We start from the raw sequence: 12,952 nt of genomic DNA, 5'->3' as shown, positions 1-12,952 counted from the left end.
TTTAAAGTGTTATTTTATATTTAAGGACATTATATACAAATAGTCTGTGACAGAAAGGATAGGTTTTTCTCATAAGGTGACCCCTGATACTGCTTAATAACATGAGTGCTACACTGTGGAGCTTGATTGCAATAGTTGCATTGCTGAGAGAAACAAAATAGCCAAAGGCATTGCTTGGCCCATATGAAGTGTGTGCTTAAAAATATATATATATGTCTGCTCCCATTTTTCTGTTTGACCTGTTTTCTGCTCTAACATGATTTGTTACAGCTGAAGTTCTGTGGAGGAATCAACTTTCATGTTCATGCCCAAGGAAAGTATAGTAAAAACATTCTGGGTACATGGAAACAAAAGTTGAACTTAAAATTCATCACTTAAAGCACATACTAAAGAGTCTACCTGAAAGTTAAGTTAATCCTTGCCTTCATAAAAACCAAAACCAAAATAGCTTGTATTGAATGAGTCGTATTCCGCCCCCCCGTGGTGTTTTCAGTAAATTAGATGGTTGTCACATACACATCTGTCCTTCCTGCCCCTAATGAGAATTCCCTTATTCCTCTGGAATGAGTCCAACCTACTGATTTACATGAGTAAATCACTTTTGCCATTTGGCAGTGTGGTTTGCCATAAATGGAAAATAAATAATTTTTAAAAATATTTTTAAAAATATTTTTAAATTTTTATTTGTGCTTGCTTGCTTGTTTATTTGTTTGTTTATGGTACCAGTATATCACATTGGCTAGGACAAAAAGGTATCCTGATTTCAAAATGCAGCAAATTTATTGAAAACAATTTTTGTTTAAACAAACAGACATAAACTTTTACACATTAATTGGCTTGGGGACATTGTTTACTATTCTACGGGTGATGATGTTAGAGAACATGTACATTCCAGTCTCATGTTCTGTGGATTCTGCAACAAAATACAGTATGACTCAGCGGAACTAATATGTTCCATCCTGTTACATGAGTGTTAAGAATGGTTGTGGAAGAAATACTATCAGCTTTTGCCACAGGAATGTACAGTATAGCTACGCAAGTCTCAATTCAACTCACTTCTCTTCTTCTAATGGAAGTTGACTGTAGGGGAGGTTAGATGCAAGCATTTTTATGAAATGGTTATGTAGAAATCATTCTATTTTTTGTATGGTTGCCACCAATGGAAGATGGAGTTATGCAGACATTTGGTGTTCTTAGGATACCTCAGAGTGTTGACTTCAATTCTTGAATTGGGGGTTGCAGTCTGCATTATTTACTATTTGGTTGTCATTTTAAATGCACCTATTAAGGAATTGTTGTTGATATTATGTGCAGTCAAGTTGGAACCGACTTATAGTGAACCTAAGAGGGTTTTCAAAGTGAGATATTTAAGGAGTGGCCTTATCAGTTCCATTCTCCCAATGAGTTTCCATGGTTAAGCAGGGATTCGAACCTTGTTCTCCAGAATCCTAGTCCATCACTCTATCCACTCTAGCACACCAGGAACCCTTATTAAGGAATAAACCCCACTAAATTTTGCAGGAGTTTCTTCTGAGTAAACATAATTGTACTGTTACTACTGAATGTTTGGAAATGCTTTGGTTACAGACTAAAACTTAGAATTTTATTGTGTCTTGTTTTCTTTTCTTGCAGTTCTCTGTGCAAAAAATTTGGTGAAAAAGGATTTTTTCCGTAAGTAAATATTTCTGCATTTGTATCTCCAATCTGTCTCGCATAACATTTCCTTGTTTCTCGGCATTGTCTCCAGTGTGTCAGAATCAAGCATTTAGACCCCTGATATAACCTTAGTTGGAGTGGCTTCCTTTTTCCTTAAAAAAGGACCCAAGGCTGCTTACAACTAAAAGACAGTATTTAAGTTAGTAACAATGAGTATGAAATTCTAAAAGAATTAATGAATACAGTACCAGAAACATAAGCAACACCAAAACACATTCAAAACCCCACTTGGCATCCATTTACTCAGAGAAAGCTTGCCTGAAGAGAGAAGTCTTTGCCTGCTTGGGGAAGAACATTAAAGATGGGATCAGTCTAGCCTACTCTGGGAGCGAGTTCCAGAGTCTCTTGCTCTATGGGCTGCACGGATGATATGTACTGATACTGCTGTATTTGAAATACAGTATTTCTGAACCTCTATTTTTGACATGCCTAACTAATCTGCATTCTTTTAAAGGAATTTTGTAAGATTAATAATTAATTTTCATTTTTCTAGATTGTCTAGATATCAGTGTCAAAATTTAAACATAGAACAATAATATATTTTAATTGGACCTAAAGCTCAAAGCCTTGATCCAAAGGCTCTGCTTGTATGTTTTACACAGATACTGTACATAAATGGTTTTGTACAGCTTCCCTTTAAAGAAGCTGTTATCACAGAATACCTAGGAGATCTCTTGAATTTAAAAGGCTGAAGGAAAGGTTGGTATAAGAGCAGTTGAAGAATGGAGTAGTAGACCTTTGCAAGAAGTGTTTTCACTTGGTTTTCATTTTGATTTATTTTGTGTGAGATAACGTTAAAGGGTTTGGGTTCTTTTGTGTCCTCATAGTATAGAGCATTTATGAATTAAACTAAAGCTTAATTTGTGGCTACAAAATTAGAGGACTCAAGAAGTTTCCCTTTCTGTTGATTTTGGAGTGACAGAAAAAAAGTCTTCATAATGTTTGAGTTGTGAAAAAGTTGTAAAAAATCAATTTTCTTTTAGTTTTCATGATGATGGCCTACTGTGTCTTGAGTTACCCATGTCATGAGTCCAGATAAACAAACTCTGAGTGACATGTACATTGTAATGAACAAACAAACAGATAAGAGTATAGATATTCTTACAGATTTCCTTAGAGAGAAAGGGTAGTGGATTTTTTCCCATTTAGGAATGTTATTTTAGATTACAGTGCTTGAAAATGCATTGGTGCTGTCAAGATGGAAGATGGTTGATATAGGAACAGATTTTGAAATGGCTCAGAGTTTCTCAAAGCAAATTAAGTCCAAAAATTAGAGTCCTGCTCTTGTTAACAGAATAAACATGGTAAACATGGAGGAATTATGTGCTTGTTACACAAAACTTGACAAATGGCGATCAGTCATTACAAAGATGTTATAAATTAATTATACGCCCACCCTATTATGTATTTTTCCTCCCTTCTGACAGGGCTTCCTGATCCATTTGCTAAAGTGGTGGTTGACGGATCTGGCCAGTGCCATTCTACAGATACTGTGAAGAATACCCTTGATCCAAAGTGGAATCAGCATTATGACTTGTAGGTGTCAATAGGGAATGATCAAACTATAGCCAGACTTCACCAATTATAACCTTCTATTCAACAATAGAATAGAAATTTGTGAAATGAGGTAGACTCTGATGATTATTTTGAGACTTTACAAATGTCCAAGAGTTTATTAGCTGTTCTGTTCAATTTCTCTGCATAGTTTACCTCTTTTTTTAAGCTGAAACACACTAATGCTATCTAGTTCTTATGTGGTGCTTTTATGCTGTATCTATAAATCTAAGCTTAATTGGAGAGCTGTATATTGTTATTCTCATGTCAGTTGGTAAATGGCAATGTGAAGTGAACGTGTATGCTCTTTTCAACCCCGTACTTTTCCTTTAAGAATCTCTCTACTCAGCTATCATGCTCCTCACTGTGTTGGAGACGATGTCAACATTTGGTGTTGTGTTTGCAAGTATGTTGGGCTTGCTGCACATAGTAAATTTCTCGAAGGAAGGGTTGTCAAAAATTGAAGGTATTAGTGTTTAATAGGTTGCTTTAGACCCACAATTTACATTGCTAAATCAATTAGAGATACTCTTTTATTTAGAGACATTGTCATGTTTCTATTAATGGTAAATGGACTTGAAATAGTGTAGCACTGCAAAACACAAGCAGAATTGGTACAATTCAAGTATAGGTGAGATGACAGCCAAGAAACTCACCAATATTTGTAGATTCACTAAGAGGTTAGAAAGAAACAGATTCATTTGGGATATAGCTCATGTTTACTATGTTAACTCTTAAACTGGAATTAGCTGCCCATAATCTGATGGATTCCTGTGGAATTAAAAACTAACCAACAGCCTCATGTCTCACAGTGACCTTCCAGAATACATCTTACAGTGGCTATCAATATGCCAATCAATTTAGAGTTGTCTTGGCTTATTTATGTCTCTGTAGAATTTAAATAAGTGCAGTCAGAAAATTGATGGAAAAGTGTTAATGTTCTTCTTGTTGTTTTCTTTGACTTTTCTTTGTCTTTGTTATTTTGTTGTCTTTTATTTGACAGATTAAAATAGCTGTTTTCTTGCTTGACAAAGGTGGTAGCAGGGTGGAAAATGCAAAACAGCATTTGTTCCCCCAGCTCCTTTTTAACAGGTGTATCCATCTACTGTAATTGTATTGGAGCCTACTAAGACATAATGAATGTGAACAGAAGGAAAACCACTGAGTAAAGCAAGATGACTGTTCTTACACTGTTGCTTCTGTATAATGTATAATTAAATACATACAAATAGCAGTAGGGGAAAGAGTGGCTAATTGGCTGTGTAAATAGTGATGACATTATCAATGGTGATTTTAATATTTTATTTCAGTTTCATTTAAAACTTCCTCTCCCCCCCCCCCCCAAATGGATTCTAAGGCACCCTAGGGATCCCTTTTGTCCTGGGGAAGCCTTTGAGAGCCTTGGGATAGGGGAGTGAGGAAGTCTGTAATGCCAGGAAATTTCTGGCAATGGTCCTGCTGCCAGACCACAGGCAGTGCTTTGCAATAATAAATCTATCCCCAAGGCTCCCACAAGTTTCCTCAGGTGAAAGGGCTCCATAGGGAGTTTTGGAACCTGAAAGAAAGGATAATACATTTTAAAAATAAAATAAAATATTAATGTTCCCAAGTGATGACACCATCACCGGTGGAGTTGTACAACAGGATTTCAGCCCCTGTGATCAAGTTTTAGCCTGATCTGTAATTGTTTGCAGTTGTGTGATTGTAATATCTGTATTATATATGAAACAGCGAATGTGTTGGGCTTGGGTCCCCTCACTTCAATAAAGATAGAAGGTTTTCTTTAGAGAATCATGACAACCTCTGCCCATATTTATATTTCTGGATCAGTATGAAGGTTGGATGGCAAGCAGTCCGAATCTTTGAAATTAGTCGCCAGCCACTATATTATGTATCTGTCCTCCAAGAAAGAGAAAAAAAAAGATGTGAAGAGTCTTGCTTTCCTGTAATTCTGCATGTCTTTAAACCTAATTAAAAACAGTAGATATGGTTGAGGGTACTTACCAACTATCCTTTAATTTGAATGATAATGCCATTTTCCTCCTGGAAACATTTAGTATTGTCTTAGATTTGAAATCTTTAAATACGATAGCTTTTTAAATGCATGTAATTAAAGTACCTTGCTCCCTTGATCCAGGCTATATACATTCATCTGGGACTAAATCTCACTGAGTAAACTTTGTTGATCAAGTGGCTTGAATTTTTTTGCTTGCTTTTTCATTGTGTCATTTAAATGCATATAATTGAAATCATTTTTTCAGTTCCCTGATTCGTTATGCTTAAGAGATGTTTAGTATTCCTTTTCTTTTGCAGAAGACTAGGAAATACCATAATAACGATAGAATGCAGTATTCTGCCAAATATTAGTGATTAATCCTGCAGTCTGTAAGATTATTTGCTTCACTATCCTGTTCTGAAAATAAGCATTTAGTACATTCTGAAGGCACTGTAATAATGTTTACCCTGACAACACACTATTGCATGGGAACGCTGGTCTTTGACTTATGACACATTCATTGTTACAGGAAATAGCTTGCACGCCAAGGATAACAGTGTCTCGATGGCAAAATGCCCACTTGGTCTCTGTGGCTGCAGAACAGTGGTGATCAGCCAGAGGAAGGGGCAAATATGTGACATTCTTAGAAGTGGTGTAATATAAAATCCTTCGGTTTTCCTTTTTTGTTTTAGGATGAAAAATACAGACTTAAATCATACACATACAAACACACACACACACAATGACTGGAAAAAAGGCTGTCTCTTGGCTTAGTGGTGGCTTTTGGTTATGAAAGATCCTGGCTTAACGTTTAGCAAAGAAATTAACACTCCCATACCCCTTCCAATGAGAGTATTCCCTCTTAAGTGTGAAATTTATTTGTTGTGATTTATTTGTAAAACAGAGCTTTCAGATTTATTATGAGAATGTGGAATTCTACACACTTAACTGTAGTAATTTTTAGTATTGCATATTATTTTTCAATTAATATTTGCTGGTTCTAATAGAAGTACAGTATTGCTTCCCTGTGAGTTTTTAAATAAAATAATTGTTTTTAATTTCAATTATGGTACGATATAACAGAGATTATATTTAGTAGAATTTGTCTGCAGATTCTGATCTTCAGTCTGTTTAGAAAAATCTAGTATTTGTTCCAAAAAGTGTAATCCATATATCATCATCTTGAATACAGAAGCTTTTCCTTATGACTTTCTCATATTTTTTATTACATTTGGTGAGACTGTTGGTTAAATGATCTTACTGTTGTAAAAGGAGAATGCAGAATATAGAAGTTTGTGTGAGAGACTATTAGAAGTCAATATTTTTTCAGTTTTTGCTTTGTGCGCTAGAAATGTTGTGCTAGCAAAGTAAGCTTCTCCAGCTTAGTTTTTCCCACCTGATTGCAGCTGCTTCCCCCCCCCCCTAAATAGAGATCGGCCCTAGCAGTTGAGTGATTTTTGACTGGATGTACCACAGAATTGATTAACCCTTTTGTTGAAAATCAAATGTGAAGAAGCAAATTCACTGCTCTGTTTCTCTGTATTTGAGCAGGAGTTGGGTTACTGGGTTTCTAACATTTATATCTTTGTACATACAACATGCATGCTCCACACCCAAAACACTGCCATTCTCTCTGCCAAAAGATACAAGATCAAGGAATTAGTACTAGGAGTGATATGCAACAGTTCAGTTATGGTCACAGTTTTGGTAAATTACTGTATATGAGTCAGCTAAGGATTAAATCTCAGTGGTCATTTTTAATAACAGGAATTCATATCTCTATTTTTATGTTGGAGTCTTATTTCAGGTTGATCTGAAACAAATGCAAAATACTGTTCTTTACAGTGGGCTGTTCTTCCAGTCTACCCACAATAAAGGTTTCGACACTTTTATCTGCCTTCAGCTACACCATAGGCTAGATGAAGAACCTTTTTCCAGCAAAGCTGAATTCATCCATGAAAGGAATATTTTGCTTCCTTTGGAAAAGCATTCTTTATTTGGCAAGAGTATTTGCTATGGCTCTTATTCTAGAAGCTGCAACATTGTGGCCTTCAACAATTCTGAAATCCTTTGAACTGACATGACACAGAAGCATTATTTGTTTCACATAGTGAGTGCTAAACCTTACTAAAATATTGCAATAGCTAAATCTACCTATCAATATATACACATTACAAACTGGCCAGAATCTTGCCTGGAATTTAGACCAGCATAAATGTAATTAGGTAAATTGTGGCAGTGAATTGCTTCTAATTAACAGGTTGTTGTTTCCATTACTTATTGTGTGTCAATCAAACAGTTTGCAGTATGATGAGGAATCTGAATAGCAACTCATTAATTAGCAGCAATATGTCACAGCAATATATGCTGTTAATTTTTGTTGTTGTTTAGTCATTAAGTCATGTCCGACTCTTTGTGACCTCATGGACCAGAGCACGGCAGCCTCTCCTGTCTTCCACTGACTCCCAGAGTTGGGTCAAATTCATGTTGGTAGCTTTGATGACACTGTCCAGCCATCTCATCCTCTGTCATCCCCTTCTCCTCTTTCCTTCACACTTTCACAACATCAGGGTCTTTTCCAGGGAGTCTTCTCGTCTCATGAGATGGCCAAAGTATTGGAGCCTCAGTTTGAGGATCTGTCCTTCCAGTGAGCACTCAGGGTTGATTCCCTTCAGAATGGATAGGTTTATTCTCCTTGCAGTCCAGGGGACTCTCAAGAGTCTGCTCTAGCACCACAATTCAAAGGCATCAATTCTTCTGCGGTCAGCCTTTTTTATGGTCCAGCTTAAACTTCCATACATTGCTACTGGAAAAAACATAGCTTTGACTATGCAGACCTTTGTCGGCAAGATGATGTCTCTGCTTTTTAAAATGCTGTTTAGGTTTGTCGTCGCTTTCCTCCCAAGAAGCAGGCATCTTTTAATTTCATGGCTGCTGTCTCCATCTGCACTGATCATGGAGCCCAAGAAAGTCAAATCTGTCACTGCCTCCATATCTTCCCCTTCTATTTGCCAGGAGTGATGGGACCAGTGGCCATGATCTTAGTGGTTTTTTTTTTAATGTTGAGCTTCAAACCATTTTTTGCACTCTCCTCTTTCACCCTCATTAAGAGGTTCTTTACTTCGTCCTCACTTTCTGCCATCAGAGTGGTATCATCTGCATATCTGAGGTTGTTGATATTTCTTCTGGTAATCTTAATTGCCGGAAGAAATATCAGGAGATAGATAAGATGGTCAGGCACTCCCATTTCTTTAAGGACTTGCCATAATTTGTTGTGGTCAACATAGTCAAAGGCTTTTGCATAGTAGTCAGTGAAGCAGAAGTAGATCTTTTTCTGGAACTCTCTGGCTTTCTCCATAATTCATCTCATGTTAGCCATTTGGTCTCTAGTTCCTCTGCCCCTTCGAAATCCAACTTGTACTTCTGGGAGTTCTCGGTACACATGCTGCTGAAGCCTGCTTTGTAGGATTTTCAGCATAACCTTGCTAGCATGTGAAATGAGTGCACTTGTACGGTAGTTGGAGCATTCTTTGGCACTGCCCTTCTTTGGGATTGGGATGTAGACTGATCTTTCCCAGTTCTCTGACCGCTACTGAGTTTTCCAAACTTGCTGGCATATTGAGTGTAGCACCTTAACAGCAATGTCTTTTAAGATTTCAAATGGTTTGACTGGAATGCCATCACCTCCAGTGGCCTTGTTGTCAGCCATGCTTTCTAAGGCCTACTTGACTTCACTCTTCAGGATGTCTGGCTCAAGGTCAGCAGCCACACTATCTTTAATATTTCCAATTTTCTTGAACAGATCTCTTGTTTTTCCCTTTCTATTATTTACCTTTACAGTGGTGCCTCGCTTGATGAGGATAATCCGTTCCAACGAAATCACTGTAGAGCAAAATCCTCGTCAAGTGAAATAAAAAAGCCCATTTAAATGCATTGAAAACCAATTCAATGCGTTCCAATGAGCTAAATACCCCAGTGTCCACCGAAGAGCCTCCATAGGGCGGCCATTTTCTGCTTCCTGTGCAGCGAAAAATCCATCCTAAAGCACAGCAGGGAGCCATTTTACACAGCAGGTGGCCATTTTGAAACCCGACAATCAGCTATTTTGATCGTCGTAATGCGAAGAATCGGTTCCCGAAGTAGGGAACCGATTGTCAGGAAGCGAAAATCGCCCATTAAAAGTGATCACAAAAGTGATCGCAAAAACCTCATTGTCAAGCGGATTTGTCGTTAACGAGGTAACCGTTAAGCGAGGCACCACTGTATTTCTTTGCACTGTTCATTTAAGAAGGCCCTCGTGTCTCTCCTTGCTATTCTTTGGAAGTCTGCATTCAATTTTCTGTAACTTTCCCTATGTCCCTTGCATTTGGTTTCCTTTCTCTTCTCTGCTGTTTGTAAGGCCTGGTTGGACAGCCACTTTGCTTTCTTGCATTTCCTCTTTTTTGGGGATGGTTTTTGTTGCTGCCCCCTGTACAATATTACTAGCCTCCATCCAAAGTTCTTCAGGTACTCTGTCCACCAAATTGAGTTCCTTAAATCTGTTCTTCACTTCCACTGTGTATTCATAAGGGATTTGGTATAGATTATACACTGAGTAGCCCAATGGTTTTTCCTACTTTCTTCAGTTTAAGCTTGAGTTTTGGTATAAGATCCTGTGAATATGACACTGTTAAATTTACACCAGTGTAAATCCTCAATAGGAATTTCTCAATTAAATGAATTTACTAGATCCTTCCATGATATGGAAAAGTTTCTATGCTTTTTAAGAGCACTGGAGAAGATTTCATGGTGTCCATGGTGTAGGAAGAGCAGCAGGCAAATAGAATTTGCAACAGCTGTAAATTTCAGTTTTTCTGTGCTTCACCTGGTACTCTTGCCTTCTGAATAGTATTGAAGTGGCCTTGCTGAACTACGACCTGTGAGAACACTACATTAATCTGCATCCATGCTGATAAAATAATTTTATCTAAAACAAAACTCTGCTGGTTTTAATATAAATTTAGTTTTCCCTCCTTTTCTAATTAGAGTCACGCAGGTATGGAATCAGCGTCCCCTGCCATATTTTTGTTCTCTGTTCCTGTCTGCAGGCAGTTGTTTGAAATCTTAGTAAGCATGCTAGTTGAAGGCCGGCATACAGGAAAGAGGTGGGGTGAGAGTAAGGGTTAAATAGACAGCCACTTGACAAGAATAACCACTGTAAGTCTTGGAAGGTGGTTTTAATTTTTGATCTCTGGGCCTTGACAGCTTCATTTATGGCTAGATAATAAAAGATGTATTGCAGTTGTAGAGAAAGGGGAAGTAGATAATTGGAATGGGTGAGTGTAGGAGGATGTGTTTCAGTAAGTGGAATACTTGGATCTTTGTACTGACGGGGGAATATGTAATGGAAGAAGACTGCTAAACGTCTCTCAGGGACAACCGTAATTCTTAAATGTTATATTCCCCCCAGAATTAAACATCCTGTGATATACCAGCCATTTCCCCTTAGACATACTGTCATTGTCTAGCCAAAGGACCTTGGCAATGCTTGATTTATGTAAGACATTCTGAAAAGCTCCTTTGAAATTTCTGCACATAAATTCTGTTTTACAAATAAATTACTCAGTAATCTTTTTACCAATCTGTACCATGCAGTTCCTGTGAATATGACACCATGTTTACTCTTCTTAGCCTCAAAAATGTTTTACAGTCAAAAACAAACTGTCCGATATGTCAACATAATTTGCATTGTTCTGATTCTTTTCCTTTTTTCAGATACATTGGAAAGTCAGATTCAATAACGATCAGCGTATGGAATCACAAGAAAATCCATAAAAAGCAGGGAGCCGGTTTTCTGGGTTGTGTGAGACTTCTTTCCAATGTTATCAACCGCCTTAAAGACACTGGTTGTGAGTAGACTGAATGCTAATACTTCTCTGTTTGGGATCAAACTTAGAGAGTCTGTTTGGAGTTTGTATTACATGGAAGTTGTCTCTGTGTAGATCTCTGGGAGCATGAAACAGTCTTTAAGCAATAATTTGCCGTATCTCAGGATATAACTGGTATTAGCATGTGGTAAAATATACCTCTGTTTTTTCTTTGTATTTGCAGATCAGAGGTTGGATCTGTGCAAACTTGGGCCAAATGACAATGATACTGTTAGAGGACAGATAGTAGGTAAGTGGCTGTGTACTTTAAAGGTATACAGTGGTGCCTCGACTTACAAACTTAATTGGTTCCAGAACTCCGGTCGTAACTCAAAATTGTTGTAAGTTGAAGCACTATTTCCCATAGAAATGCATTGAAATGCAATTAATCCATTCTGGCCAAAGAAAAGTATCACCAAAAAGAAAGAAAAGAAAAGAAAAACCACAGCAAGACCCATCAGAAACACAATTAATCCGCTCTGGCCAAAGGAGGGGGAGAAGAAAAGCAAACAAACAGTGCAACACCCTTTGGAAATGCAGAAAAAGCAAAGCAAAAAGCAAACAAACTCCGCAAGACCCATCGGAGGGGGGGGACAAAAAGCAAACAAACCCTGCAAGACCCATCACAGCATAGAAACATAATCCCACCACCACATTGCAAAACCCACCCAGAACAGTTTTTAAAAAGCAGAAACCAGCACCTTACCTTACCAGGCAGTCCCAAGCCTCTTCCAATCACAATCACTCTTACCGTTGGGGCAAAAGAGCTACAAAGAAGCAGCCTACCAATGGTTAGCAATTTGAATTCCTCGCCTTTTTTCCCTGCCTTTTTTGGTTGTAACTCAAAGCTCCGGCCACAAGTCGAAGCAATATTTTGTGGCTGGAGCTGGTCGTTACTTGAAATGGTCGTAAGTTGGGACACTCGTAAGTTGAGGCACCACTGTCCTTAAATTAGTGCTTAGAACACCACAGATGTTAGCAACTAAATTTGAAAATGGGTATACTTTAGAATCCTGCTCTCCTGTTACTCAGGCAAGTTGTTCTGAGGAGAGAATGGAATCAGGGTGGTGTGCATGAAATGTAACCTTATTCAGTATTGAGAGATTCTTCATTGTGGTCTTCTGTGAGTGCACACAAAAGGGTTAAATCAGCGCCAGCGATGATCCTCTCGGAATGTTCTAGAGCTTAAATAGAAAAAGAAACAGAGTTTTAGGTTGCCTACACTGCGCATGCTCCGCCCACCCAAGCCATTTCTCCGCCGTGCGAAGTGGTTCCTTTCGGATAGAGCTCTTGCTATTTTTGACTATATTTGACTTTTTACGGTTTTTTCCTGACCTTTGTGTGTTACCGACTACTCTGCTTGTCTCCTACCCTGACTTGGTTCTGGTTTACTGGACTTTGCTCTCGTTTTTCCCCTCAAATTGGTTGCCTCGGTTTTTTCCCTCCAAATTTCACGACTCTGCTTGACATGACTACTGTCTCCTCACAGCTTATGTCCCCCTCTGGTCCCTTCAGCCAGTGCGTTATATGTGATAGGAAGCTCCCCTTCCAAGATGGACACGATAAGTGCCAGTTTTGTCTTGGGGAGGCACATTTATCAAAATTGCAAGCACTGTAAAGCGTTTTCCAAGCCTGCTTTGAGAGCTCGGCAGCTGCGCTTAAAATATCATCTTTGGGATGCTGCTCTGGCGGCCTCCAAACCATCTTCTATGGAGCTCCCTTCATCTGCCGTTAACCCCTCTACTTCAAGTAGCCTTGCTCAGCCACCTGTTACCAAGGC

At 38.3% G+C, this 12,952-nt stretch overlaps 1 protein-coding gene across 1 annotated transcript in view; it reads left to right on the top strand.

Annotated features, from left to right (window-relative positions):
• Positions 1–12,952, top strand: part of SMURF2 (SMAD specific E3 ubiquitin protein ligase 2) — a 115,685-nt gene that overhangs the window by 54,014 nt on the left and 48,719 nt on the right. Inside the window, exons 2-5 of the mRNA XM_072991003.2 lie at positions 1,633–1,671; positions 3,144–3,252; positions 11,021–11,154; positions 11,357–11,422. Coding sequence (XP_072847104.1) covers positions 1,633–1,671; positions 3,144–3,252; positions 11,021–11,154; positions 11,357–11,422 — 348 coding nt within the window. The remainder of the gene's footprint in view (positions 1–1,632; positions 1,672–3,143; positions 3,253–11,020; positions 11,155–11,356; positions 11,423–12,952) is intronic.

The sequence above is a fragment of the Pogona vitticeps genome, chromosome 2, assembly GCF_051106095.1.
Source record: "Pogona vitticeps strain Pit_001003342236 chromosome 2, PviZW2.1, whole genome shotgun sequence".
Lineage (NCBI taxonomy): Eukaryota > Metazoa > Chordata > Lepidosauria > Squamata > Agamidae > Pogona > Pogona vitticeps.
This window is presented reverse-complemented; position numbering and strand designations above follow the sequence as displayed.